Source organism: Nomascus leucogenys, chromosome 2 (genome assembly GCF_006542625.1).
Source record: "Nomascus leucogenys isolate Asia chromosome 2, Asia_NLE_v1, whole genome shotgun sequence".
Classification (NCBI taxonomy): Eukaryota; Metazoa; Chordata; class Mammalia; order Primates; family Hylobatidae; genus Nomascus; species Nomascus leucogenys.
The window spans coordinates 53731990-53755070 of NC_044382.1; the positions used below are offsets into that span (position 1 = coordinate 53731990).

General features: G+C 51.0%; 1 protein-coding gene across 2 annotated transcripts in view; it reads left to right on the forward strand.

The window, feature by feature from the left end:
* The window catches only part of TK2 (thymidine kinase 2), a 54581-nt gene extending 32245 nt beyond the window's left edge, over positions 1–22336 (forward strand). The window contains exons 6-11 of one of the 2 annotated variants that reach the window (XM_030795835.1): positions 1208–1297; positions 3610–3683; positions 14817–14905; positions 15479–15558; positions 17927–18007; positions 19652–22336. In XM_030795835.1, coding sequence (XP_030651695.1) covers positions 1208–1297; positions 3610–3683; positions 14817–14905; positions 15479–15558; positions 17927–18007; positions 19652–19750 — 513 coding nt within the window. In that variant the 3' untranslated portion in view covers positions 19751–22336. The remainder of the gene's footprint in view (positions 1–1207; positions 1298–3609; positions 3684–14816; positions 14906–15478; positions 15559–17926; positions 18008–19651) is intronic. The other variant, XM_030795827.1, reaches the window with a different exon arrangement.
* Positions 22337–23081: the final 745 nt, after the last annotated feature.

Below are 23081 nucleotides of genomic sequence, written 5' to 3' on the forward strand. Positions count from 1 at the left end.
TTTTCCTTGTATAGATCTTTCACTTCTTTGGTTAAATAGATTCCTAGGTATTTTACTTTTATTTATTTATTTTTGAGACAGGGTCTCACTCTATCGTCCAACCTGGAGTACAGTGGTGCGATCTCGGCCCACTGCAGCCTCTGCCTCCTGGGTTCAAGCGATTCTCATGTCTCAGCCTCTAGAGTAGCTGGGATCACAGGTGCGTGCCACCACACCCAGCTAATTTTTTGTATTTTTAATAGAGACAGGATTTCGTCATGTTGGCCAGGCTGGTCTTGAACCCTTGGCCTCGAGTGATCTGCCTGCCTCAACCTCCCAAAGTGCTGGGATTACAGGCAAGAGCCACTGTGCCTGGCCGGTATTTTATATTCTTTGTAGCTATCGCAAATGGGATTCCTTTCTTGATTTCTTTCTCAGATTGTTCAGTGTTGGTGTATATATGTGCTACTGATTTTTGTATGTTGATTTGTATCCTGCAGTATTACTGAGTTCGTTCATCAGTTCTAACAGTTGTTTGGTGGAGTCTTTAAGTTTTTTTTTTTTTTTTGGTCATTTCAACTTTTATTTTACTTTTAGGGGGGTACATGTGCAGGTTTGTTACCTGGGTATATTTCGTAATGCTGAGGTTTAGAGTATGATGGATCCCATCACCTAGGTACTGAGCATAGTACCCAATAGGTGCTTTTTCAACCTTTGCCCCCACCCTTCCTCCCCACTCTAGGAGTCCCCACTGTCTATTGTTGCCATCTTTATGTCCATGAGTACCCGTTGTACCCACTTATAAATACCCACTTAAAGTGAGAACATGCAGTATTTGGTTTTCTGTTCCTGCATTAATTAGCTTAGGATAATGGCCTGAGTCTTTAATCTTTTCTAAGTGTAAGATCATGTTGTCTGTGAACAAGGTTAAGATGACTTCTTCCTTTCTAATTTGGATGCCCTTCATTTCTTTGTCTGGCCTAATTGCTCTGGTCCCTTGGAGAATTTCCATAGGCTCCTATTATAGCTGTTACCATACTGTCCTATAATTGTTTCAGTGTCTGCCTTTGTCCACCCTGCTGTCAGAGCCCTGTGATCATGCTGGGTTCATCTCCAGCCCCAGCCCTGCCTGTGTAGGTTTCTTGAGCTGTCTTTCAGTGACTTGTGAGACCAGGGTCCTCCTGCAGATGCCACTTTGATGGAAAGTGCTGTGTTTTCCCTTCTGCAGGGCCTAATGTACCACGATGCCTCTCGCTGGGGACTTACGCTACAGACTTATGTGCAGCTCACCATGCTGGACAGGCATACTCGTCCTCAGGTATGTTTCAGATGCTCAGTTTCAACCTTCTTAAACGTTTTCTTCAGACTTGGGGTATGTGATTGCCAGGAAGGGAAACTTCACAAGGAAGCCAGGCTAGGCCTTCAGTGCTGTGCAGGCCTCTCTGTGTGGGGCCAAGGTCTCTGGCTTCTGCGGTTCTCTTCTGACCAGCTTCTAGTGCCCCCACCCACAAACCTCAGCCAGCCAGATGGTGCCCCTGCCACCATTCTGAGCTCACATCTTTATGACCTGACCACTGCTGGGCTCAATGCCGTTTAACTCAGTTCTTCTCAAAGTGTGGTCCCTGGACCAGCAGCAGAAGCATCACCTGGAAACTTGTTAGAAATGCACATTTTCAGCTGAATGTGGTGAATCTCACCTGTAATCCCAGCACTTTGGGAGGCCGAGGTATGCGGATCACCTGAGGTCAGGAGTTCAAGACCAGCCTGGCCAACATGGTGAAACCCCATCTCTACTAAAAAATACAAAAATTAGTCTGGCGTGGTGGTGTGTGCCTATAATCCCAGCCACTTGGGAGGCTGAGGCAGGAGAATGGCTTGAACCCAGGAGGCGGAGGTTGCAGTGAGCTGAGATCATACCACTGCACTCCAGCCTGGGTGACAGAGTGAGACTCCATCTCAAAAAAAAAAAAAAAAGAAAAAGAAATGCAAATTTTCTAGTCACATCCCAGACCTGCTGAGTTAGAAATTCTAGGGATGAGGCCCAGCAATCTGTGTTTTATCAAGCCCTCCAGGTGACTTGAATGCATGCTTTGTTTGTTTTCACATTTGAGAACCACTAATTGAACCTTCATGGGATCTGGCTCTTAGTTCAAATTCTTGAGAAAAAGAATCTGATTGGTTCAGCTTTGGTCAGGTGTCCAGCCCTGGTTCAATCAGGTGTTGGGGACAGGACACCAAGGCACAAACATGGCTGCTTAGGCCTATTCCATCAGTGAGGATGCATCTAGAGACAGAGTCTCTTAGAAGAAAGGGGGCTGTGGAGGTCCTGATCAGCACCTATGTTTCAAAGCTGTAAGCACAACCTATGATGCCAGCTTTAAGGCTCTGCATGAAGGAGACAGACTATCCCTACAGCCAGTTAACATTGGCACAGCTGCTGGGCTGGACAGTTCAGTCCCAGTCTGGGTACCTGCAACAATAGCTACCGTATTCTTCTGTAAGTCTGTCTTTTAAAATTGAACGATGTGAGCGGGACCTTTTTGGTGAATAAGAATTTCCATCTCCCCAAATATCTGTCTTAATGACACAAATCCACAAATCGAAAGATCTGAGGTTAGTACATTTTGCCTTTGCTAATCGGCTTTTCCTGAGCAGGCACTCAGTTGCAAACCTAAGTTGTATCTAATGATATTTGAATAGGAAGGGATGTAAATGCGCTCCTCTATTTAAGGAAATCTACCTCAGGAGGCAGAGAGAGATGGACAGACCAGGAAGGATGAGCAGAAGGAGACCAGAGGGATGAATGGGAGCTAGGAAGTAAGGAAAGAGAGGATGGAAGAATGGAAAGGAAGATGGATGGGTAGAGGATGGATGGACAGAGGGACAGCAGGGAGAGGGAGGAAGTGCCTGGGTTATGGCTTTGAATCTGCCTTGGATTTGTTGGCCTAGGTCCCATGGGTGCTGTGGGCCATGGCCAAGTGACAGTAGTGTTTGTCTGCCTGGCATCAAGGCTCAGGGCACCTCTTGCTTCCCAGAGGAACACTGGACAAAGGGCAAGATCATCTGCAGAGGGTTTGAGCATCCTGGCAAAGAGGGGCACTGTCAGGCTGTCTTCCTCCCTCTTGGGCATGGTCCTTTCCAGTTTCCATGGGCAGAGCCCCCAGAACGTCACCCCCTTCCCGACACTTGTGGGGCTGTACCTCATGCATGTGGTCCCTCTGCTTAAGCAAAGTCACCCTATTTAGGTCTGTGATAGTCACCGCATGTTGCCTCAAGTGGACAGCTTTGGATAGTTTCTCCAGGGCTTGGCCGTGTTCTAGTTGAGACTCACCTCCCATCAAAGAGGCGGCTGCTGATGAGCCTTCAGCCTCGGCATTGCTGGGCCATGCATGCAGCTTTGGGGTGTGGGGCAGGTCAGGGTGGAAGGGGGACACAGCCTGAGCCTGGTGGCAGATGTGGCTTCTCCTCCTGGCAGGGGAGTGAGGAGGTCCTCCTGCTTCACTCTCTCCGCCACCTTGATTCTCATATTCAGCAAAGTCCCCAGGCAGGGGGAGTAACAGACATTTCTCAAGGCCTCCTGGCTGTCTCCTCTTCCCCTGAGTTAGTAAGTCTCTTTTTGTTTTCCTTTAGGTGTCATCTGTACGGTTGATGGAGAGATCGATTCACAGCGCAAGATACGTTTTTGTAGAAAACCTGTATAGAAGGTACTGTAGTTTGCATAATTGATAATTTATTAAACCACTAATTTTTCAAAATGAAATAGAAACTTGTTTATTCGATTGACAGATATGGAGTACCCGCTGTTGTATCAGTTATCCATTGCCATAGCAACGCGGTGTAGGTGTAACAAACAGCCACGAATCCTCATGGCAGACAGCTATCTGTATTTGTTGCCCAGTCAGCCAGGGTGGTCACCAGGCAGTTCTGCTTACCTTGGCTGGGCTCAATGAGATGTCTGGGGATCAGCCGATGTAGGATAGCCTAAGCAGGGGTGACTGGAGGTGGCTCATCTCTTTTCCTCATGCCTGTCACCCTCCTTCTGGGACCAGCAAACCAGCCCAGGTGTCCACTTCTCACAGTGACAGAGGTTAGAAGCAACAGCAGAGATGCAAGGACATATTTTCAGGCCTCTGCTCCAAGTTTGCTAACATGCCATTGGCCAAAGCAAGTCACATGGTCACATGAGCCCAGGGTGGAAAGGTGGGAGGGTACAGTGAGTTACACAGCATGGTGCAAGGCTAAAGGGAAGGGTGGAGAGTTGGGCGAGTCAGATGCACGGTGTGCGTCGCATTTGTTGTGTTTTTCGCTAAAAGCTTCCCTCATGAGAGCAGACTCTCTGATATATACCTAGTTAGGGGCTTCTGGTGGCCCGTCAGTGCCAAGGGCTCAGGCTTGGAGCCCTCCATCCCTGTGCTCAAAGACTGCTGATTTCTAGGGGTCTTGGGGAAATGGGTTGCAGACCCCACCTGTCCCTGCCGTGAGCTTGGGATACTGCTGTCCTTCCCTTGCAGAGCTGTTCGGATGTCAGCCCTGAAGGCCCTTCCTCCCACTCTCATCTGCAGCTGTCTTCCTAAATGCTGCCTTGTCTCCCAGCCCTCCCCGACCACCCTGTCTAGATAGGGCAAGCTCCTTGTTAGTCTTTGTTTCATTTTTGGTTTTGGTTTTTGTTTTTTGAGGCAGGGTCTGGCTCTATCACCCAAGTTGGAGTACGGTGGCACGATCTCAGCTCACTGCAACCTCTGTCCCCCAGGCTTGAACCGTCCTCCCGCCTCAGCCTCCCGAGTAGCTGGGACTACAGGCACACACCACCACACCTGGCTATTTTTTTTTGTATTTTTAGTAGAGACAGGATTTCGTCATGTTGCCCAGGTTGGTCTTGAACTCCTGGGCTCAAGTGATCCTCCTGCCTTGGCCTCCCAAAATGCTGGGATTACAGGTGTGAGCCACTGTGCCTGGTCCCCTTGTTATTCTTAAGGACTACTTTCTGTTAGTTTTCTTTGTAGTATTTAAGGCAATCATATGAAATCATTTAACCAATTATGACCTACAAAAATGGCAGTTTTGTATGGTTCAACTTAGTATGTGTCTAATTGTTTATTGCCCCCCGCCCCCCCCAGACCATAAGCTCCTAAGGGCAGGCACCAAGTTTGGTGTCCTTGCCTAGTGTGGACCCAGCACAGAGCAGGCTTCTCGTTGATACTTGTTAGCTATTGTTGGATGAGGGGACCTGTGGCTGTGCTTTGGTCTCCAGCCCAACTTGTTCCCCAGGCTCTGGTCCCCCACTGTTTTGCACCTTTCATTTGAGGGGCCACTAAAAAGGCTTCTCCTAGGAGCCCTGAGCTGCCATGGATCATGCCTTTGAGCCTGTGTCACCCCCCAAAATGAGAGCCTCTGCCCCAAATCCACCCAGAGCATCAGAGCAATGCTGTGGGCTCAGGGGCTGGCAGCCAAGGTGAGTCCTGGCTGTGGCTTTGCCCCCTGGCCTCAGACTTTTCTTGTGGGCTGCAGCTTGCCCTCTCAGAAGGTGGTATTTCTGACCTTAGAGCCCCATTTTCACCTGACAACCTGGGTTTCCAGGTGTCCACTGCTAGGTTTATCCAGCCCTCTGCCCTCCTCAGCTCCTGCTCCTTAGCACCTCAGCCAGAGGGAGGACAGGCAGGACAGAGAAGAGCGAGAGCAGACGGGAGCCCCTGTTATGTTTGTGTACTGCTCTGATTAGAACTGTAGCCCAAGGCGGAGGTTGCAATGAGCCGAGATTGTGCCACTGCACTCCAGCCTGGGCAACAGAGCGAGACTCTGTCTCAAAAAAACTGTAGCCTGAGGAACAGATCTTGGCGGTGGGGTGGGATTACCTATGAACCTCACAGAGTGGGGCTGTATCTGTGTTTTAATCACATTCAGCTTGGCTTGCTCTATGTGGGGTCAGTGGCTCTTGTTGCTTTTTTTATTTTTGAGATGGGCTTGTGCTCTGTCACCCAGACTGTAGTGCGGTGCCATGATCATGGCTCACTGCGGCCTCGATGTCCTGGGCTCAAAAGATCCTCCTACCTCAGCCTCCTGAATAGCTGGGCCTACAGCACATGTCACCACTTCTGGCTAATTTATTTCTTATTTTTTGTAGAGACAGTGTCTCCCTGTGTTGCCCAGGCTGGTCTCAAACTCCTGGGCTCAAGCGATCCTCCTGCCTCAGCTTCCCAAAGTACTGGGATTACAGGCATGAGCCTGATTACAGCTGTGCTCGGCCTCATGGCTCTTTTTGAAGCAAGTAATCTGGAATGGAATGACCAGAGGTTAAGGGGAGAGGATAGAGTGTGGCATTTGGTGGGCCTGGGTTCTATCCTGGCTCTGAAGTTTGCTCTGTTTGTGAGCAAGACCAAGTTTCTAAATTTCTCTGAGCCCGTCTCTCATCACTGATTCCTCTTGTCCATCTCTGAAGAGCCTTTGGACCTGCCACCTCCTTCGTGTCTTAGGACCCTTTTGTGGGTCCTTGCCCACCTTGGTCTTTATTAAATTTGTGAGTTCCCCAATCCTGCCCCCAAACCTGTAGGCCACCCAGCGCCAGGTAAATTTCCCCAGGAGCCATTTTTCTTTGTTTGGCCCATGTCACAGTTCCTGCTGATGGCCATGGGCTTTGGTAACTCACGCCCATGGTCCTGAGTCACCACATTTCTGATGCATCAGTTCTGTATCTCCCAATCTCTATGGTTATGGCATTGGTCCAGATGACGTGGGCCTCGCCTGGAGCTGTTTTGTGGGTAGTTTAGGAAGAGAATGTAGCTTTTAATTTTTTTAGCTCTTTTCCTGTCCTGATGACTTTATATTTATGTCTCTCCCTGGCCCTCCCAGAATGCGTGGCCTCTGTGGTTAGGATTTCTGTGGGACAATGAACCACAGAAGAAACTTACAGTGTCCTTCTTTCTGTTCTTGGGATCTAATTGTTTTTAGTTCATATGGCTTTCGGGGGGCTCAGATTCCCCTGAAGACCTTGTTGGGGCCTTGAGACCCATCACTGGGATCTCTTGAAGCCGTAGGCTGTCAGTGGGCATGTGGCCTTGGGCACTCCAGAGGCTGCTGGGAGCACTGTGGCTGCCTGGAGGGCCAGGGTATCCACCATGGTCTCCAGGGAGATGAGGAAAGGTGGTGTTCCTCGGACCCTTTCATCAGAATCCTCTGAAGGCAGAGGAAAGCTCCCCACAGCACTGCTTCCTCATCCTCCCAGCGCCTGTGGTCCAAAGCAGCCACCTGCCAACAACCCGGAAGTTTCTTGGAGTCTCCTGTTTTAACCTAGAATTCATTGGGATTTTGCATTTTCCTCCATAGTATGTTCCTAAGTTTGTATCTAAAAATAATAATTTACATACTTATCATTGAGGACAATGGATGCTCCTGTATTAAACACCATGCTTTGCATATGGCTTGGAATTCCCACTCCCTCAGCCACATACTCCAGAGTGCCTAAGTCCAGGAGGCAGAGAACCAAGGGGTAGGGGCATTCAAAACACCTTCCCAGGGCAAGTGATTCACTTGTGAACTGCACCTGCTTATGTGTTCCCTGGAAACTGGGGCATCTGCTCTCATGGTTAAGGAACAGGGCAGGGACCCATAGACAGGAGCTGCATTTATTGTCTGGTTGTTGACCCTATTGGGCAGATCAGGAACTGAGAAAGGATTACAAAGCCAGTGCTCCTTCCTGATCGGGCAGGAACTAACCACAGGAGGGGAAGGTGTTCTGAACCCTGCTGTGTGGGGGCAAGCAGCAAATGAGGAAGTGGCAGGAGGCACCTAGATTTCTCTTATCAAGGCCAAAGGCTTCAGGGCCCACTGGGGCCCCCAAACCTGAGAATCCTGAGGTACTAGCCCCAGGGGGAGACTCTGCCTCTTTCCAGACAGGGCTTACTCTAAGCTTCTCCCACAACCACCTGTGCATCTTGTTTACGGGCAGATTCCGCTTCAGTAGCACTGAGGTGGGGCCTGAGAGGCCACATTTCTAGCAGGTGCCCAGGTGGGACCATACTCCTACTGGTCAGGGATCACACTTTGAGGAATACGGGCTTCAGAAGAAGGTGGCAGGGCCGGGTGTAGTGGCTTATGCTTGTAATCCCAGCACTTTGGGAGGCAGAAGGGGAAGGATCACTTGAAGCCAGGTGTTCAAGACCAGCCTGGGCAACAAAATAAGACCCCCATCTCTACAAAAAAAATTAAAAAATTAGCTGGGCCTGGTGGTGCACATCTGTAGTCCCAGCTACTTAGGAGGCTGAGGCAGGAGGATTGTTTGAGCCTAGGAGGTCAGGGCTGCAGTGAGCCATGAGCATGCCACTGCACTCCAGCCCAAGTGACACAGTGGGACTTTGTCTCAAAAAATAAAAATAAAAAAAGCTGGTAGTCAGGTGGTCCACAGGGCGCCCTCCATCCCAATGCCGCGACCCTTTTCCCCTAGAGTTCTGACGGTGAGGTGGGCTTCCTTGGGGCTTCACTGGACCTTTGGGGGTCATAAGAGCAAGAGCCTCAGCCTGAGGGTTGCCTTCAGGGCCATGGTGAAAAGTTCTGCATGGTGCAGGATTTCCTGTTTCCTGCACCTGGCCTGTGGTTTCTTAATTTCACATTTGTTGCTTCATATTTGGGTTGCTGGGGGCTGTGCTGTGTTATCTTTGTTTTTAAGGTTTCTGGACTTATTCCTAGGCCAAGAATCAGGCAGTCATAGGGCAAAGTAAAAAGTATTTTTAGCCAGAGCCACAGAAGGGATGAAGGGAAGAAAAAGTAGAGCTTGGCCAATCTCCGGACAACTCCAGCTGCCCTCAATGCAGCGGTCATCCACAACGAAGTATTACTGAGAAAGTAGATGTGGGGTTTTTTGTTTTTTGTTTTCTGTTTTTTTGATTTTGAGACAGAATCTTGCTCTGTTGCTCAGGCTGGAGTGCAGTGGTGCGATCTCAGCTCACCGCAACCTCCGCTTCCCAGATTCAAGCAATTCTCCTGCCTCAGCCTCCCGAGTAGCTGGGATTACAGGCACCCACCACCATGCCCTGCTCATTTTTGTATTTTTAGTAGAGACGGGGTTTTACCATGTTGGCCAGGCTGGTCTCTAACTCCTGACCTCAAGTGATCTGCCCGCCTCAGCCTCCCAAAGTGTTGGGATTACAGGCGTGAGACACCATGCCTGGCCAAAGTAGATGTTTTTAGAGGTTTCTGCTCCTCCAAAATGCAGATTACTGTCATTGTGACTACCTATGCAAAATATAGCATAGAACTGAGTTTGGCTGGGTCCTTTGCCCATACCTAGAATAAAGTGTATTGGTTCCCACCTGCAGGGAGTTCAGCCAGGTACTGGGAACCACACGGTGGCATATGGGGCATCAGCTCCTGCCTGGGAGCTCGTGTTTTCTCATTTCCTGGGATGCTCTAGGAAAAGGCTTCCCAAAATGCCATGATGTGAGCCCTTCACAAGGTGGGAGGGCACATTACCACTGCCCCTTCTGTGCTCAGGTTGATCTTTTTCTCCCTCTCAGAAGCTCTTGCAACCTTGTTTTGGGATCTGTGGGGGCCTGGACAGAAGGGTGTATGGCAGGCTCAGGTCCCCAGAAAAGCCCACATATTGGAATCCTGCATCTCCTCGAAGTAAAATTTCTTGAAGGGCGTTCTTGCTCTTTGGGCTGTGAACAAATGAAGAGCTCGCCAGGGGAGAGACCCGCCTCTTCTGGCACTGTCTACCCCGGCGAGGTTGGGGTGTGCAGAATGTAAGTGCAGTTATGCCACCAGGGATTCGAGAGGGCTGTGTTAATTGCTGGAGAGGAAGATTCCAGTTACACAGTGTCCTTAAAGACAGGAACTTCTTTTTTTTTTTTTTGAGACAGAGTTTTGCTCTTATTGCCCAGGCTGGAGTGCAATGGTGCAATCTCGGCTCACTGCAGCCTCCACCTCCTGGGTTCAAGCGATTCTCCTGCCTCAGCCTCCCGAGTAGCTGGGATTAGTCATGTGCCACAACGCCCAGCTAATTTTGTATTTTTAGTTAGATGGGGTTTCTCCATGTTGGTCAGGCTAGTCTCGAACTCCCGCCTCAGGTGATCTGCCTGCCTCAGCCTGCCAAAGTACTGGGATTACAGGTGTGAGCCATTGCGTCTGGCCAAAGACAGGAACTTGTAAGGGGCAGACAGCTGGCTGGCATGAAAAGCTGAAGGTGGTGAGCAAGATTCATGTAGCTAAAGAGGCCACACAGGTGACTGTGTAGGCCGAGTAATGGGAAGCAAAGGTTTTACAAGATTGCCTAGTTGTCCTTTTCTAAGAACAGAAGTGAGGGCGTGGAGTGGGTCCCAGCTGGGGAAATGGCATGCTGACTCACCTGCGGCTGGTGGTTGGGGACACTGAGTAAGACCTGGTGTTTAGAACCACAGGCTGGGCCTCCTCCCCCGCTGATTGACCCAGGGGCTTAGGTTCTTCCCAGCTCCTGTCTAGACTGAAACCTCCTGGTCCGGGTCATGCGCCTAAGAGCTGTGGCCTTCCTGGAGCTCAGGCTAGAGAGACACTGGACTTGATCCGGGTCAGCTGACAGACTGGGGCGGGTGGGTGGTGCAATGGAGAGCATTTGGGTTTGGGGGTAGGGAGACCCAGGCTTGGACCCCTGCTCAGACAGAGTTGGCCTTCACTTTTCTGATCCTCAGGTTTCTTCTATAAACTGGGACTGAAGCCAGCCTCACAAGGTCTTGTGAAAACAAAAGGAAATAACGTATACAAGAGAGCTCTTCTAATCCATTCTGCACAGACTGGGGGGCTCTCTTGGCCTCAGGGAAGGATGCAAGAAATTGTACTGATGTAACAGCAGGATTCCTGTGGACCAAGACCTTGGTTTTGCCCCCTTGGGGTCAGGGGAGGGGTGAGACCCCCGTGCCCACTGTTGAGTCATGTGCTTGGATTTGCCAAGCTTGGATTTACTTGGTATTGCTCTCTGTGCATTCTGTAGAAATAAAGGCAGTGGCTTGTCTTGTCGGTGGTGTGGGGAGCCCCATGCTTGAGACAGACACAGGTGGAGCTGGGCAGAGTTCCTAGGAGGAAATATGGTTAGAACAGCACCCGCTGTGCCCCATGTCCCTCGGAGTCATGGAGATCAGGCTTCTGTTTCCTCACTCAGCTCAGCCACTGGTCGTTCAGTCCTCCTGGATCCCCCAGCCTCTTCTGGCACACGGTTCTAGTCATGGAAGGGTTTTCAATAGGTCTGGCCTACTGACCCTGCCCACGGGAGGCCACCCGACCAAGGACCCCTTCCAAGAGCATTGGGAAAGGAGAGGCTGCCCCTCAGTCTGCACCAACCCTGTGGGGGAAGCCTTTTGTTTGGCTGTGGTGGGGGTGGGAGTGGCAGGCCCCTGTGACTACCTGGAGCTGATTCCCAGGGGAGCTGTGGCAGGGGCAGAGCCACCAGAGTCTCTCAGTCCCAGAGTCCCCCACAGGTGTGACCCCCCTCCCCATGTCTCCATGTGCAGACCTCCGTGCACTGTGACTGTTTTGCAGTGGTGGTCGGTTTGGTTTTAGTTGACACTGCTTCATGTGTTCTGAGCTGTGGTTCAGTTCCATGGTCATATCTGTGGGCACCCTCCCAGCTCTGGGATTGGACAGAGTCTCCCTCGAGCTGTGCAGACGCATGAGGTACTCCGGTGGCTAGTCCAGCCTTGGACACTTGGGAGACTGTCCCATGGACAGCTCAGCTTCTCCCCAGTTGCTGCTAACTGGCCCCACCCCTTCGGTGCCACCTCTTCTGTGCCCTCAAGCCGTGAGTTTGCTGGAGTAGGGGAGAAGCTAATCAGCAGCTTCCTCATTGCACATCCTCATTTTCTTAGCGTCAGTTTTGTTCTCAGTCTTCTTTTTCCAGAAAAGGAAAATAAGAGAGAGTGGTTTGTTTTCTTGAACATCAAATATTCAGAGCTGAACTAACTGAAACCCAACTCAGGGTAGCCTGAACAATGAGTTGTCATCAACTCCCAACAGATGGCTTAATTTGGTGCCTCCGGCCTGGTTTCTCCACATTTTGCTACTCTGCATCCTGTTCGTGTCCTCAGTGCAGTTCTCTCAGGGTGACAATGTAGTCGTGGCAGCATTGGGCTTCTCACTCGCTGGTTGGAGTAAGGGCAGGTGTCTTGCTAGTGGCTCTTCCCTAAGTGTGCCGAAGTATCTTTTCTGTAAGCCCCTGCAAACCTCCCTCACACCTGCCTAATCCAAATCGGGCCCCTGGCCGGGGGAGGCCCTGCACTGATTGACTTAGCTTGGCTTTCTGAACCCATTGCTGGAACTAGGGGAGACTACTTCCCTTAGACCGATTGTGCCTACCCTAAAGCTTGGAAGCTTGGGGTGGGGTGAGGTTTCCCTGAAGCCCCTGGGTCTGTGGATGGACCCTGAATAAAGAATGGGTTACCAGTAAGGAGGTAAGTGGAGAGGAGGCAGGGAGGCAGCCTGTGGGCACAAAGTCGTCACCTGAACTTGTAGTGCCTGAGTTTTGTTGGCTGGGAGTCCCCTCTGCAATGCTGTGGGATTTCCTTCCCATTCCTCCCGCCTCCCCTCCCCCACGCAGCTTCCCCAGGTTTTCTGGGAGTGCTGGCAGTCGCACAGGTTGGTCTGCCCTGGCCTCTGTGCTGCAGTCTGCTCAGGCCCCGCTGCTGTTCTCTGTCCACTCTCCCGCTCCTCTGTCAAATACTCTTCTCGCTGAGGACGTGGGGGTGGTTTCAGAGACTAGGGGAGAATGTCCCTCTCCAGTTGGTGCCATGCCTTGCTGTTAGGGCCCCAAGACAGGGCTACTTGTGCCCTTGGCCTCTCGGAGTGCCTGCCTCACTTTTCCAGCCTCTTACTTCCTTCCATCCTCATCCCCTCGTGGGACTGGAGTCAGCCCCTCCCCAACCCCTCCCCACTGGGAGCCTCCCATTACACATGGCTCAGGTACGGCCACTCCCCCATGGCCAGTCTTGCCGAACCCAGCTCTGAGCCAGACCCACATGGAGCCACTAGTGGAATGGAGGATGTTAAAGGGAGAATTCCTCTGCTAGGCCTGTGAGGGTCCTCTGCCTGCTGATGGGCTTGTGCCCTCCAGCTGTGGCTGTTCCTGCTCTCTCTTTCCTGTTGATTTCCTCCCAGGGCACAGGAAACCCACAGGAATATCAGGAATAGATGCCAGATTTCTCCTTCACCCTGGCTCGTTCTTCCTTCCCACTTTCTTGCCTTCTTCTCTTTCTTTTAAAGTTAACATTTAAAATGTGTAGTAGGCCGGTGCAGTGGCTCATGCCTGTAATCCGAGCACTTTGGGAGGCTGAGGTGGGTGGATCATTTGAGGTCACGAATTCGAGACCAGCCTGGCCAACATAGTGAAACCCCATGTCTACTAAAAATACAAAAATTAGCCAGGCATGGTGGCGCACGCCTGTAGTCCCAGCTACTCAGAAGGCTGAGGCAGGAGAATTGCTTGAACCTAGGAGGCGGAGGTTGCAGTGAGCTGAGATCACGCCACTGCACTCCAGCCTAGGCAACAGAGTGAGACTCTGTCTTAAAAAAATAAAAAATAGACCATCCTGGCTAACACAATGAAACCCCGTCTCTACTAAAAATACAAAAAATTAGCCAGGCATGGTGGCAGGTACCTGTAGTCCCAGCTACTCAGGAGGCTGAGGCAGGAGAATGGTGTGAACCTGGGAGGCGGAGCTTGCAGTGAGTCAAGATCACGCCACTGCACTCCAGCCTGGGCGACAGAGCGAGACTCCGTCTCAAAAAATAAAAAATAAAAATAAATTAAAAAAATAAAAAATAAAATATGTAGTAATGCTCCCCAACCCCCACTGCTGATTTGAGAAGTAATGTGTTGTTAAAATTTGGAAAGTACAAAAAGGTATAAAGAAAAAAAGAAAAGTCTCATGTAGTCCTGCAGCTTGAGAAAAGCACTTTTTACATTTTGATATTTTTCTTTCCCTCCTTTCCAAGATGCATTGGTGAATACTTTTGGAAATGTAGTTGGGGTATACACAGTTTTAGATCCTGTTGCTTTCACTGAACATTAGATTTGAAATTTTTCCATGCCATTAAATATTATTTTACAATATCATCCTTCAGTTACTGCATGAATTTTCTGTTATATAGATTTGCCAAGATTTAGTTTTTTATTGGTTTAAACAGTGCCACAGTGAGCATCATGATTATTTTCACAAAATACATTTTTTGTTTTGTTTGATTCAGGGGTCTCACTCTGTTGCCCAGGCTGGAGTGCAGTGGCATGATCATGACCCACTACAGCCTTAAACCCCTGGGCTCAAGTGATCCTCCTGCCTTAGTTTCCCGAGTAGCTGGGACCATAGGCATGCGCCACCACCCCTAGCTAATTTTTTTGTAGTTTTTGTAGAGATGGGGTCTTTCCATGTTGCCCAGGCAGGTCTTGAACTTCCGGCCTCAAGCGATCCTCCCACCTCACCCTCCCAGAGTGCTGGGCATGAGCCACCACCCTGGTCCACAAAATAAATTTCTAGAAGTGAAATTGGTTTGCTGATTCACTGCCCAACCTGAGCACTGTCTCTGTTCTCAGGGTACAAGCTTTAATGTTCCTTTCTCTGCTTAGAGTTCCAATCCCAAGTGAATTCTCCCATCACTCCGTGCCATGGCCCTTGCAGCATTGTGCCATAAGCTGCTCCCAGGCAGCAGGAGGTCGGGAATGCTTAGGATCCTTGTTACTGCATGTCCAGTATTGCACAGATCACACTGTGCCCCGGTACCCTTGGTGGCTCCCTTTCAGTGAGAGCCATCTCCAGATCCTTTTGGGGGAATTGCATAGCCTAGAAGTTTTCTCTTAGGTGAATAAGCCCTTACAACTCTTATTGCAGTGGGAAGATGCCAGAAGTGGACTATGTAGTTCTGTCGGAATGGTTTGACTGGATCTTGAGGAACATGGACGTGTCTGTTGATTTGATAGGTGAGATGCACCCCTCCCACCTCCCTCTCTGGTCTCTCTCCTAGGTCCCTTGAGGATGTGCTTGGCTGGGCCCCAACCCTTGGGGGCAGTGGGTGAGGCACTTGCCCTCGGCAATTCCTTCCCCACGGGAATTCACTTTTCTCCCTGAGGGCAGACAGAAGTCGGGACTTCTGGTCTTTCATGGAGAAGAACCCTGGCCTTTGTTCTTTAAACTTCCCTCCCTGGCTCAGCTACTTTCAGACCGAAATCCACTGTGATCTGATGGGTTTTTCTAGTTTGCAAAGGAACAGGAAGGACAGAGCCTGAACATTCACTGAGACCTGCTGGGTGTGAGGCCTGTTTTGAGCTCTGTCTATGGACAGAATCCCATTCAGCCTCAAAACGACCCCACGGGGCCGCCGACATGGAAAGAGAATGAAAGTCAAGGCTGAGGGTCAGTGGTCAAGCCGAGAGCTGGCCCTCCCTGCCTCCTGCTCGAGCTGTGCAGACCTTCCTCCCGCCTTTGCCTGTGTGCCTGCTTTGCTTCCAAGCCATGAGCAGAGTCCTGAGAGCCACGTATTCTTTTAACTTCAGTTTACCTTCGGACCAATCCTGAGACCTGTTACCGGAGGTTAAAGAGGAGATGCAGGGAAGAGGAGAAGGTCATTCCGCTGGTAAGAGGCCTCTTTGACTTGGTTAAAGACAAACTGGGAAACCACCTCTGTCCAAGCCCAGCTTCCTCTCCCAGCCCCACCCCCATAAGATCATTGTGCCCTTGTCTGCAGAGAGAGAAACAGGAACCAAGTGTATCAGAGGGTGAACTCTGACTTCCTGTTTGGCCAGAGACCCACGTGGATGTCCAGATCTGCTTGGCTTCCTGTGGTCGCTGACTCATGGTTTGGCAACCCTCCTGCTTGAAGGCGTTCCCCTCCCCTCCCCACCTACCCCTCCCCATCCTGGCAGCACCAGGGCTTGTCTGTTCTGCCTCCTGAAGATTGCCTGGCCTTGTGCTCTCTGGGTCCTCCCTAGAATGCGAGTTCCAGGAGGGCAGGACCCAGCCCTCTTGTGCACTGCTGCATCCCTAGTGCTTAGCACAGTGCCCGGCACGGAGGTGGTGCTCATGCTTAGTGGTGTTTGCCCACTGGAGAGATGCCATGCCCTTCTGAGTTCTGCTCAGGCCACACTGACTCTCATGGGGACTCTGCCAGTATAGGCCCGGGCTGTGCATCTCGCCCTGGCCCTTCCCTCCTCGCATCTCCCTTCAAAATCTGGCCTCCAGGCTGCTGCACGGCTGAGATTTCCAATACTCATCACCACTTGTGCAGTTTCCCAGCCCAGAACACTTCAGTGCCTTGCTGCTGGCTAGAATGCAGTCCCCACTTTGTAATACGGCTTATGACCCGGCCCCAACGGCTTCTCTGGCGTTATCGTCCTCCATTCCCTACTTTCTATGCTCTGGCTATAAGGAACTAGTTGTGGCCACACACAAACATCCACACACACAGTGGAGGTATGCAAATGTGCCTTTGCACAGTCGTTTCCTTTGTCTTTAAAGTGTTACTCAGATGTCACCTCCTCCAGGAAGCCACCCCTGACCTTCCTTCCATTGTAACCCCCCCAAACCCACCCCCTGGCTTTCTGTGATCACGGGCCTTAGGACAGCATACTGACACTATTTGTTTATACCTTTGTTCCCCATCCCTCACTAATGTGAGCTTTTTAAGATTGGGTCTTATTCCCTCTGTGTCCTCTGCGTGTGCCTTGGGGCCTGGTGCCTAGTAGTTGCTCAGTTAGTATTGAACTGAATGTCCCATGTGAGAAGCTGCCACTGGAGGGAGACAGAGGCTGGGCAAGCATTCAGTGGGGTATCAGGGGCTCTGAGCTCAGGATAGGCTGGACTGGGGTCCTTGGGAAGCCTATCCAACTCCTGAAGCCCTGCTCAACCTTGTTTTTCCCTGGTGCCAGCACGATGCATTCCTGCCACGAAGGCCCAGGCCTCACTCTGGGCAGCTCCTTTGAAATCTTGGAGACAAAAATGCTAGGAAGATGGAATGTGGTGGAATGGGGCCAGGCTGGACCATGCTGTGATGGGCTCAGCAGCTCTGTGCAGTGACCCAGATGCTCCCCAAGCCTGGGGTCCCTCCAAGCCGTGATCCAAGCCATTGTCTTAAGGGTTTGATCAGGTCTATGGGACACATCTGGCTCCTGTTGCCAAAGGAGAGCTGGCAGGAGATGAAAACGCAGCTGCAGAGTTGACACGCGAGCCTCTGGGATGGCGAGTGGAATCCGTGTGAGGAGCCATCCCACTCTGTGCCTGGGAGAGCGCGAGTATCTGCTCTGCCCGGCATGCAGGCCCCATGGCTCGGGAGGGCCTGTGCCTCTTTTCCCTTGGGCTCTGCCGCATCAGGCTTTCTGCAGTTGGTGGTCTTTATAGTCTGGAGGGTCTATAGGTTACCAGTTGTTGAGGGGGTAGAAGGGCAACGGGTGAGGGTCACAGTCTTCTTGGTGGCAAGACAGAGGGGAGGGTTTAGAGGCTGCCCAGGGCTGGGCCCCTGCCTGAAGGAACTGAGGCCCTGCTGCTGCAGAAGTGGCAGTAAATGGGAGAAGCCAGGTATGGGTCCTGCCTTTTGCCTTGGCTTTGATTCAGGCGCCAGGGGAAGGGCCAGTGCTTGTGCCCACGAACCCCCAGTGGAGCAGAGCAGAAGTGTTTGAGCCCAAACAGGTGTTCCTATGGCCACGCACAAAAGCTCCTGCACAGCCCGGCCTCACATCCCATCAAACAATGTTCCTATAGCCATGCGCAAAAGCTTGCGCATGGCTGGCAAGCGGCTGGTGACACTTCTGCTGTTTTGCTCAGCCTGGCCCCCGAGTGTGTGGCTGTGTCTGCCGCTGTCCACCTGAGCCAGGTTTGCTCTTGCAGGGTTCCTTTGTCTGAGTCACTGCCCATGGTCATTGACTACTTTGCCCCCCTCTGCTTGAGACCCTTGGTGGGTGGGGTCTGCTCTGCCCACTCCCGACAGACTGCTTGTGTTTCCCTGGCAGGAATACCTGGAAGCAATTCACCATCTCCATGAGGAGTGGCTCATCAAAGGCAGCCTTTTCCCCGTGGCAGCCCCTGTTCTGGTAAGTAAGACTCCCCTGCAGGGTACGAGACTTCTAGAAAGAGGAGTGACCCGGGGAATGTCAGCCACTTTGCAGACAGGGGAGGGCACAGTCCTCTAGAGTTTGACAACTTGGAAGGAGGAAGGTGGGAAGGCTGGTCCTCTCTCTCCCAGTCCCTGTTTCTGGGCTGAGTCTCAGAGTGAGTTGGCCAGACCCTAGGGAAGGCAGTCTGTGCCAGTGCCATCACACCTGGCAGTTGTCACTGATCCAGCATCTTCAGCGAAGACTCTAGACCTGGGTTTCAGTTTTCACCATTTGGGATGGTAGTTCCTCTGATGTGACCTTCCTTCTTCCGTGGATGACACAGAGCTTCATTTCACCTTTGTTTGGTGACTCAGGTCATCAGAAGGAATGTCAGTGTCTGGTCTGGGCTGTCACACACTGATGCCCTTAGGAAGTGCTGAGGTGTGTGGAACTGTCTGCCCTGCCCACTAATGTCTCTGCGTTCCTGTGTTTACTTTTTACAGTAACCCTCCTTTCTCTTGCTGCCATGTGTCATTTCTGACTGATATTGATGTGTCTGCCCCCATCAGCATTTCCTCACTTCCCCATCTCCTTGTTTTCCAGTTTGCTGTTTCCAGATTTCTTTACTCAGGCAAACGTGCAGTGGCCCAGATGCTCCCAAGAAATGCGGAGTCTGGGGTCCCTCTGAGTCTTGATTGGAGGGAACCTAAGATGGTTACATATACAGCATGAGACTGGCTGTGAGGCAGGGTTGTGTGCAAGCTTTTGCGCATGGCTATAGGAACATTGTTTGATGGGATGTGAGGCCGGGCTGTGCATGAGCTTTTGTGCGTGGCCATAGGAACATCTGTTTGGGCTCAAACACTTCTGCGTATGGCTCTTGCAGGCAGTGAGGTTGCTGGAAAATGAGATATTACTGTAGTAGTTTTTTGTTTGTTTTTGAGACAGAGCCTCGCTCTGTTGCCCAGGCTGGAATGCAGTGACGCAATCTCGGCTCACTGCAACCTCTGCCTCCTGGGTTCAAATGATTCTCTTGCCTCAGCCTCCTGAGTAGCTGGGACTACAGGCGCATGCCATCATGCCTGGCTAATTTTTTATATTTTTCATAGAGATGGGATTTTGCCATGTTGGCCAGGCGGTCTCAAACTCCTGGCCTCAAGTGATCTGCCTGCCTCGGCCTCCCAAAATTCTGGGATTACAGGCGTGATTTGTAGTCGATTTTTAAATAAGTACAGCTTATTTTTCTCCCTCATTATGAAAAAAAAAAGGAGGGTAGAAAGTGATGAGGGAAAAAAACAAATCATTCATGAGCTTACAGGGTCTCACTGTGTTGCCCAGGCTGGTCTCAAACTCCTGGGCTCGTGTAATCTTCAGGTCTCAGCCTCCCAAAGTGCTTGGATAATAGACATGAGCCACCATACCTAGCTCTTGTAGTACATTCTTAAGTGAAAACCTCGTTGGAAATGTAGATTGCCCTAGAGCTGACAGCGATTTGGCTCTAACCTTCCTTTTTGTCTGCCTGCAACCTTCTGTGCCCCTCCCTGCCCCCTGCTGCCTGCTTCCATCTGTCTGTCTCCAGCTGTGAAAGGAGGATGCTGCTGAGGTCAGTGCAGCCCTGTGACTCATGTATCTAATTTCCAGGTGATTGAGGCTGACCACCACATGGAGAGGATGTTAGAACTCTTTGAACAAAATCGGGATCGAATATTAACTCCAGAGAATCGGAAGCATTGCCCATAGGAGGCAAAAGGTCTATGGCTCATGTCTGAAAAATGCCTGCTGCTGCCAAGTTAGCTATTGGGAGCAATCTGGAAAAACTTGCTCCCAGGAGGGCTTTGTGTCTGGCCAGCTTGATTTTCCTAATGGTCTCATCTCCTTTGCTAGTGTCTTTGTCATGCGTCTCTGGCCCTCGTGGGTAAATGACAAACGGGACCAATGGGTTTGCCAAGCCCTTTGCTGTTCACAGCCTCACATTCCCCCGGTGCCTCTCCCAGTGGCTTTGTGCTGCCGAGTCGCTCTCATGAAGCCCTTAGGGAGGGCACCTGTTGTGTGCCTGACAACACGCTGGAGCTGTGTACCAATCTTCTCAGCCTTCATTAGGAGGCCGAGGTAGAAGTCTTATATCCCAGGTGAGGAATTTGAAACTCAGAAAGGTTGAGGGGTTCTCCAGAGGTCACACAGCCCGTATGCAGTGGAGCTGGCACCATTCAGACTTTCAGCCGACTCCACAACTTTCCCTTGCCCTGGGCTGCCTCCTGAGAGCTGTTCCCCACCGCCCTGCCTATTCTGGTTGTAGGCTCTCATGTCTCTTTGGGGAGAGCTGGCAGTGTGCAGAGCCGATAACATTTTCCCAATATTGAGCAGTTCCCAAGGACAGTCAGCATTTCTAGACTTCCACAAAATTATGCTGCATTTGGCTGCAGCCCGGTGTTCAGTGGTTTCCCTGCCCAAGGCTGCTGCAGCCCCATCTACCACGTCTTCATGTGGACGTTGAGATTCACACGCTGGCTCCTGAAGAGTGCTCGGTCTCCTTGGTGATGAAGGTACTGCTTGAACTGCTGCCAACTCCATGTCAGGGAAGTCGCTTTTGGTGCCTGGCTGGTTTGCCCAGAGCCAAGCTGGGGCAAGGGGCAGCCAGCCCTGGCTTCCAAGGCTCCCGTACTGTCTGTGTCCTTGTATAAGGAGCTTTGCTTTTGGAATTACTGAAAGTGTGGCCCAAGAGAGAGACACAAGTGGCCTTAAGTCTTTTTGAAATATTATTTCATCCAGGGAAATGCCTCGAGCCATAGAGCCTGAAATCATCTTTGTTGGTTCAGAAAATTCCTTAGCTTCACTCAGCTGGAACTGCATTGAAGGCGAGGCTGTCCCTTGGATCAAGCAGAAAACAAGAGAAAGAACATTCCCTTTGGAGATAGTCTGGAAAGTTGGGATTTGCAAATAAAGGCTCTGGAAGCATTGCTGATCCTAAAGCTTTGGAGGTGGGCAGAGAGAGCTTCAAGGAGACTAGACACAAACCCTGGAAAGGATTAAGGCTCAACTCTGGAGAAACAGGCCACAGCCTCTCAGAGCAGTCGTTGGCCATAAATAGAGGTAGCAAGGCCACTCCCAGGCCCCTGTGAGTGTGGGCACCTGTACATGCGATGCTCCGACTCTGCAGAGGTGCCAAGTGCCCCTGCTGGGCCAGTCCCAGAGAGTTAGGAAGTCAAGGCCTCCAACTCCTGGTTCTTCGTGTTTGGACCAGTTCTTGTGCCATTGGCAGGATGAGAGGCAGCAGCCAGGCGGGAGCTGTGTCTAGCAGCACCTGTAGCCCACGTGCTGCTAATTAGCTGGAAAACTGGGGAAGGCAGAAACTTTGCTACCAGGAATCTTGACATGTGGGGTCTGTCTTTGAGAATTTGTAAATGAACAGTCCAATATTTCCTCTCGGCTCATTTTGCGCATCCATTTTGGGGGAAATGTGACTTCTCTCTCTCTCTCTCTCTCTCTTTTTTTTTGCCTAAGGCACAATCTCAAGAGGTCCCGAAAACATGTACCCATGATTTTTCTCTTGCTCTGTGATGCCCAATAACTCCTTCACCTAAGCCCTGTTGTTGATTTTGAAGTGCTTCCTAGGCCAATGATTTTAGCTTCTACCAGCTCCTTTTGCCAGTAGAGTAACGTGTTTTTATTTTTCAAACTCCGTGTTTCCTAACGTGGAGTGTATGGGTCTAAGAAGAGCCTGCTGTCCTCCCTGCCTTCTACCTTGGAGAGGAGGCTGGGCACATCAGCAGTGGCCAGGGCAGGTCACAAAAACCTCCCAGCCTAGAGACCACACCTGAAATGGCTGAAGCCAGCTTGCACAAGGGCTGCTGTCCCCCTGCGGCAGGCAGAGCTGGTGGGGACAGGGGTCACAGAGCAGTCATAGACACTGTGGACCAGGGCAGGAGAAGGGCAGATGGCACATGGGCACAACAGGGCCTCGTCCTTAGAGCACTGGGGGGGTCATGGCTGGGAGGGGCACGGCAGGGGCTGGCATAGAGCCAGAGGGGCCACCCAGGGAAGTGACATTCCAGATGTGTTGGGCTCACCTCATCCTTGCTGGGAGACTGGAGTTCCATGGGGACATGAAGTCAGTACACCCCAGAGCTGCTCAGCTGCTCTACTTCTTGCTGACTTTTTTGTTGCACATCATATACATTTTCTTTCAATTAGCATTTATTTCAGCTTTTATTTAAGCTTTTTGACTGTACATGTAAAATATATGATTATAACCATTTAAAAATATCATATGTATCTGTTTTTTTTTGGAAACTAGATAGAAATATATTTATCTTTTACATAAAAGAAGTGTGTAGTGGGGTGGTCCAGGGCTTTGTGGTGGCTTAGTGGCCATCGGGGTCCCAGGCTCTTCCCACCTTTCTCTTTTGGGTCCACCTCTTGGCTCCTGGCTTCCTTCCTCCGGGGCCTGACTGTCTAGGATGGCAGCTGGAGCTCCTGCTCTGGCCACGGTTGGCATCAGAGCCCACTGCTCCCCATCCACTCTTTAATCCAGATGCTGATAATGTCCCTTTCCAAGGCATAACTAAGATAAGCTGGAAGGTTCCTACAAGGCTTTGCTAGAGGCCCTGGGAGGTGGGGGAAAGGCAAGAGGGCAGTGCCCACCCGTAGACTGGGTCACATGACCTGGCATCAGCTCTGTGGGGTCCTTTGGGCTTCACCTCCCTCTCCCCTCTGCCCCCACGTCATCCCACCCTCATCCTCATCCTCACCCTCACCATTCCCATCCCGTACCGTAATGTCCCTTGCGAGGCCTAACTCTGTGAGGAATGAAACCACCTCATCCTTGTTCCGATGACATGAGTGACCGAATTTACAAACGAGTGAATGTGGACTTCTGGAAACATTACCCAGCTTGTTTTTACTTTTCACTTTCTCTTTCTGCCCCTTTCATTTCCATAGGAGCCCTTCACCTAGATGAGAAGTGTCCCCCTGCCTGGGGAATATATCAGTCAGAACAATCTTCCTGCAGACTTGCACCATTAGACCTGAGGGACGGTGGTGCCATTTAAATCTCAGAGCAGGTAAAAGGTGG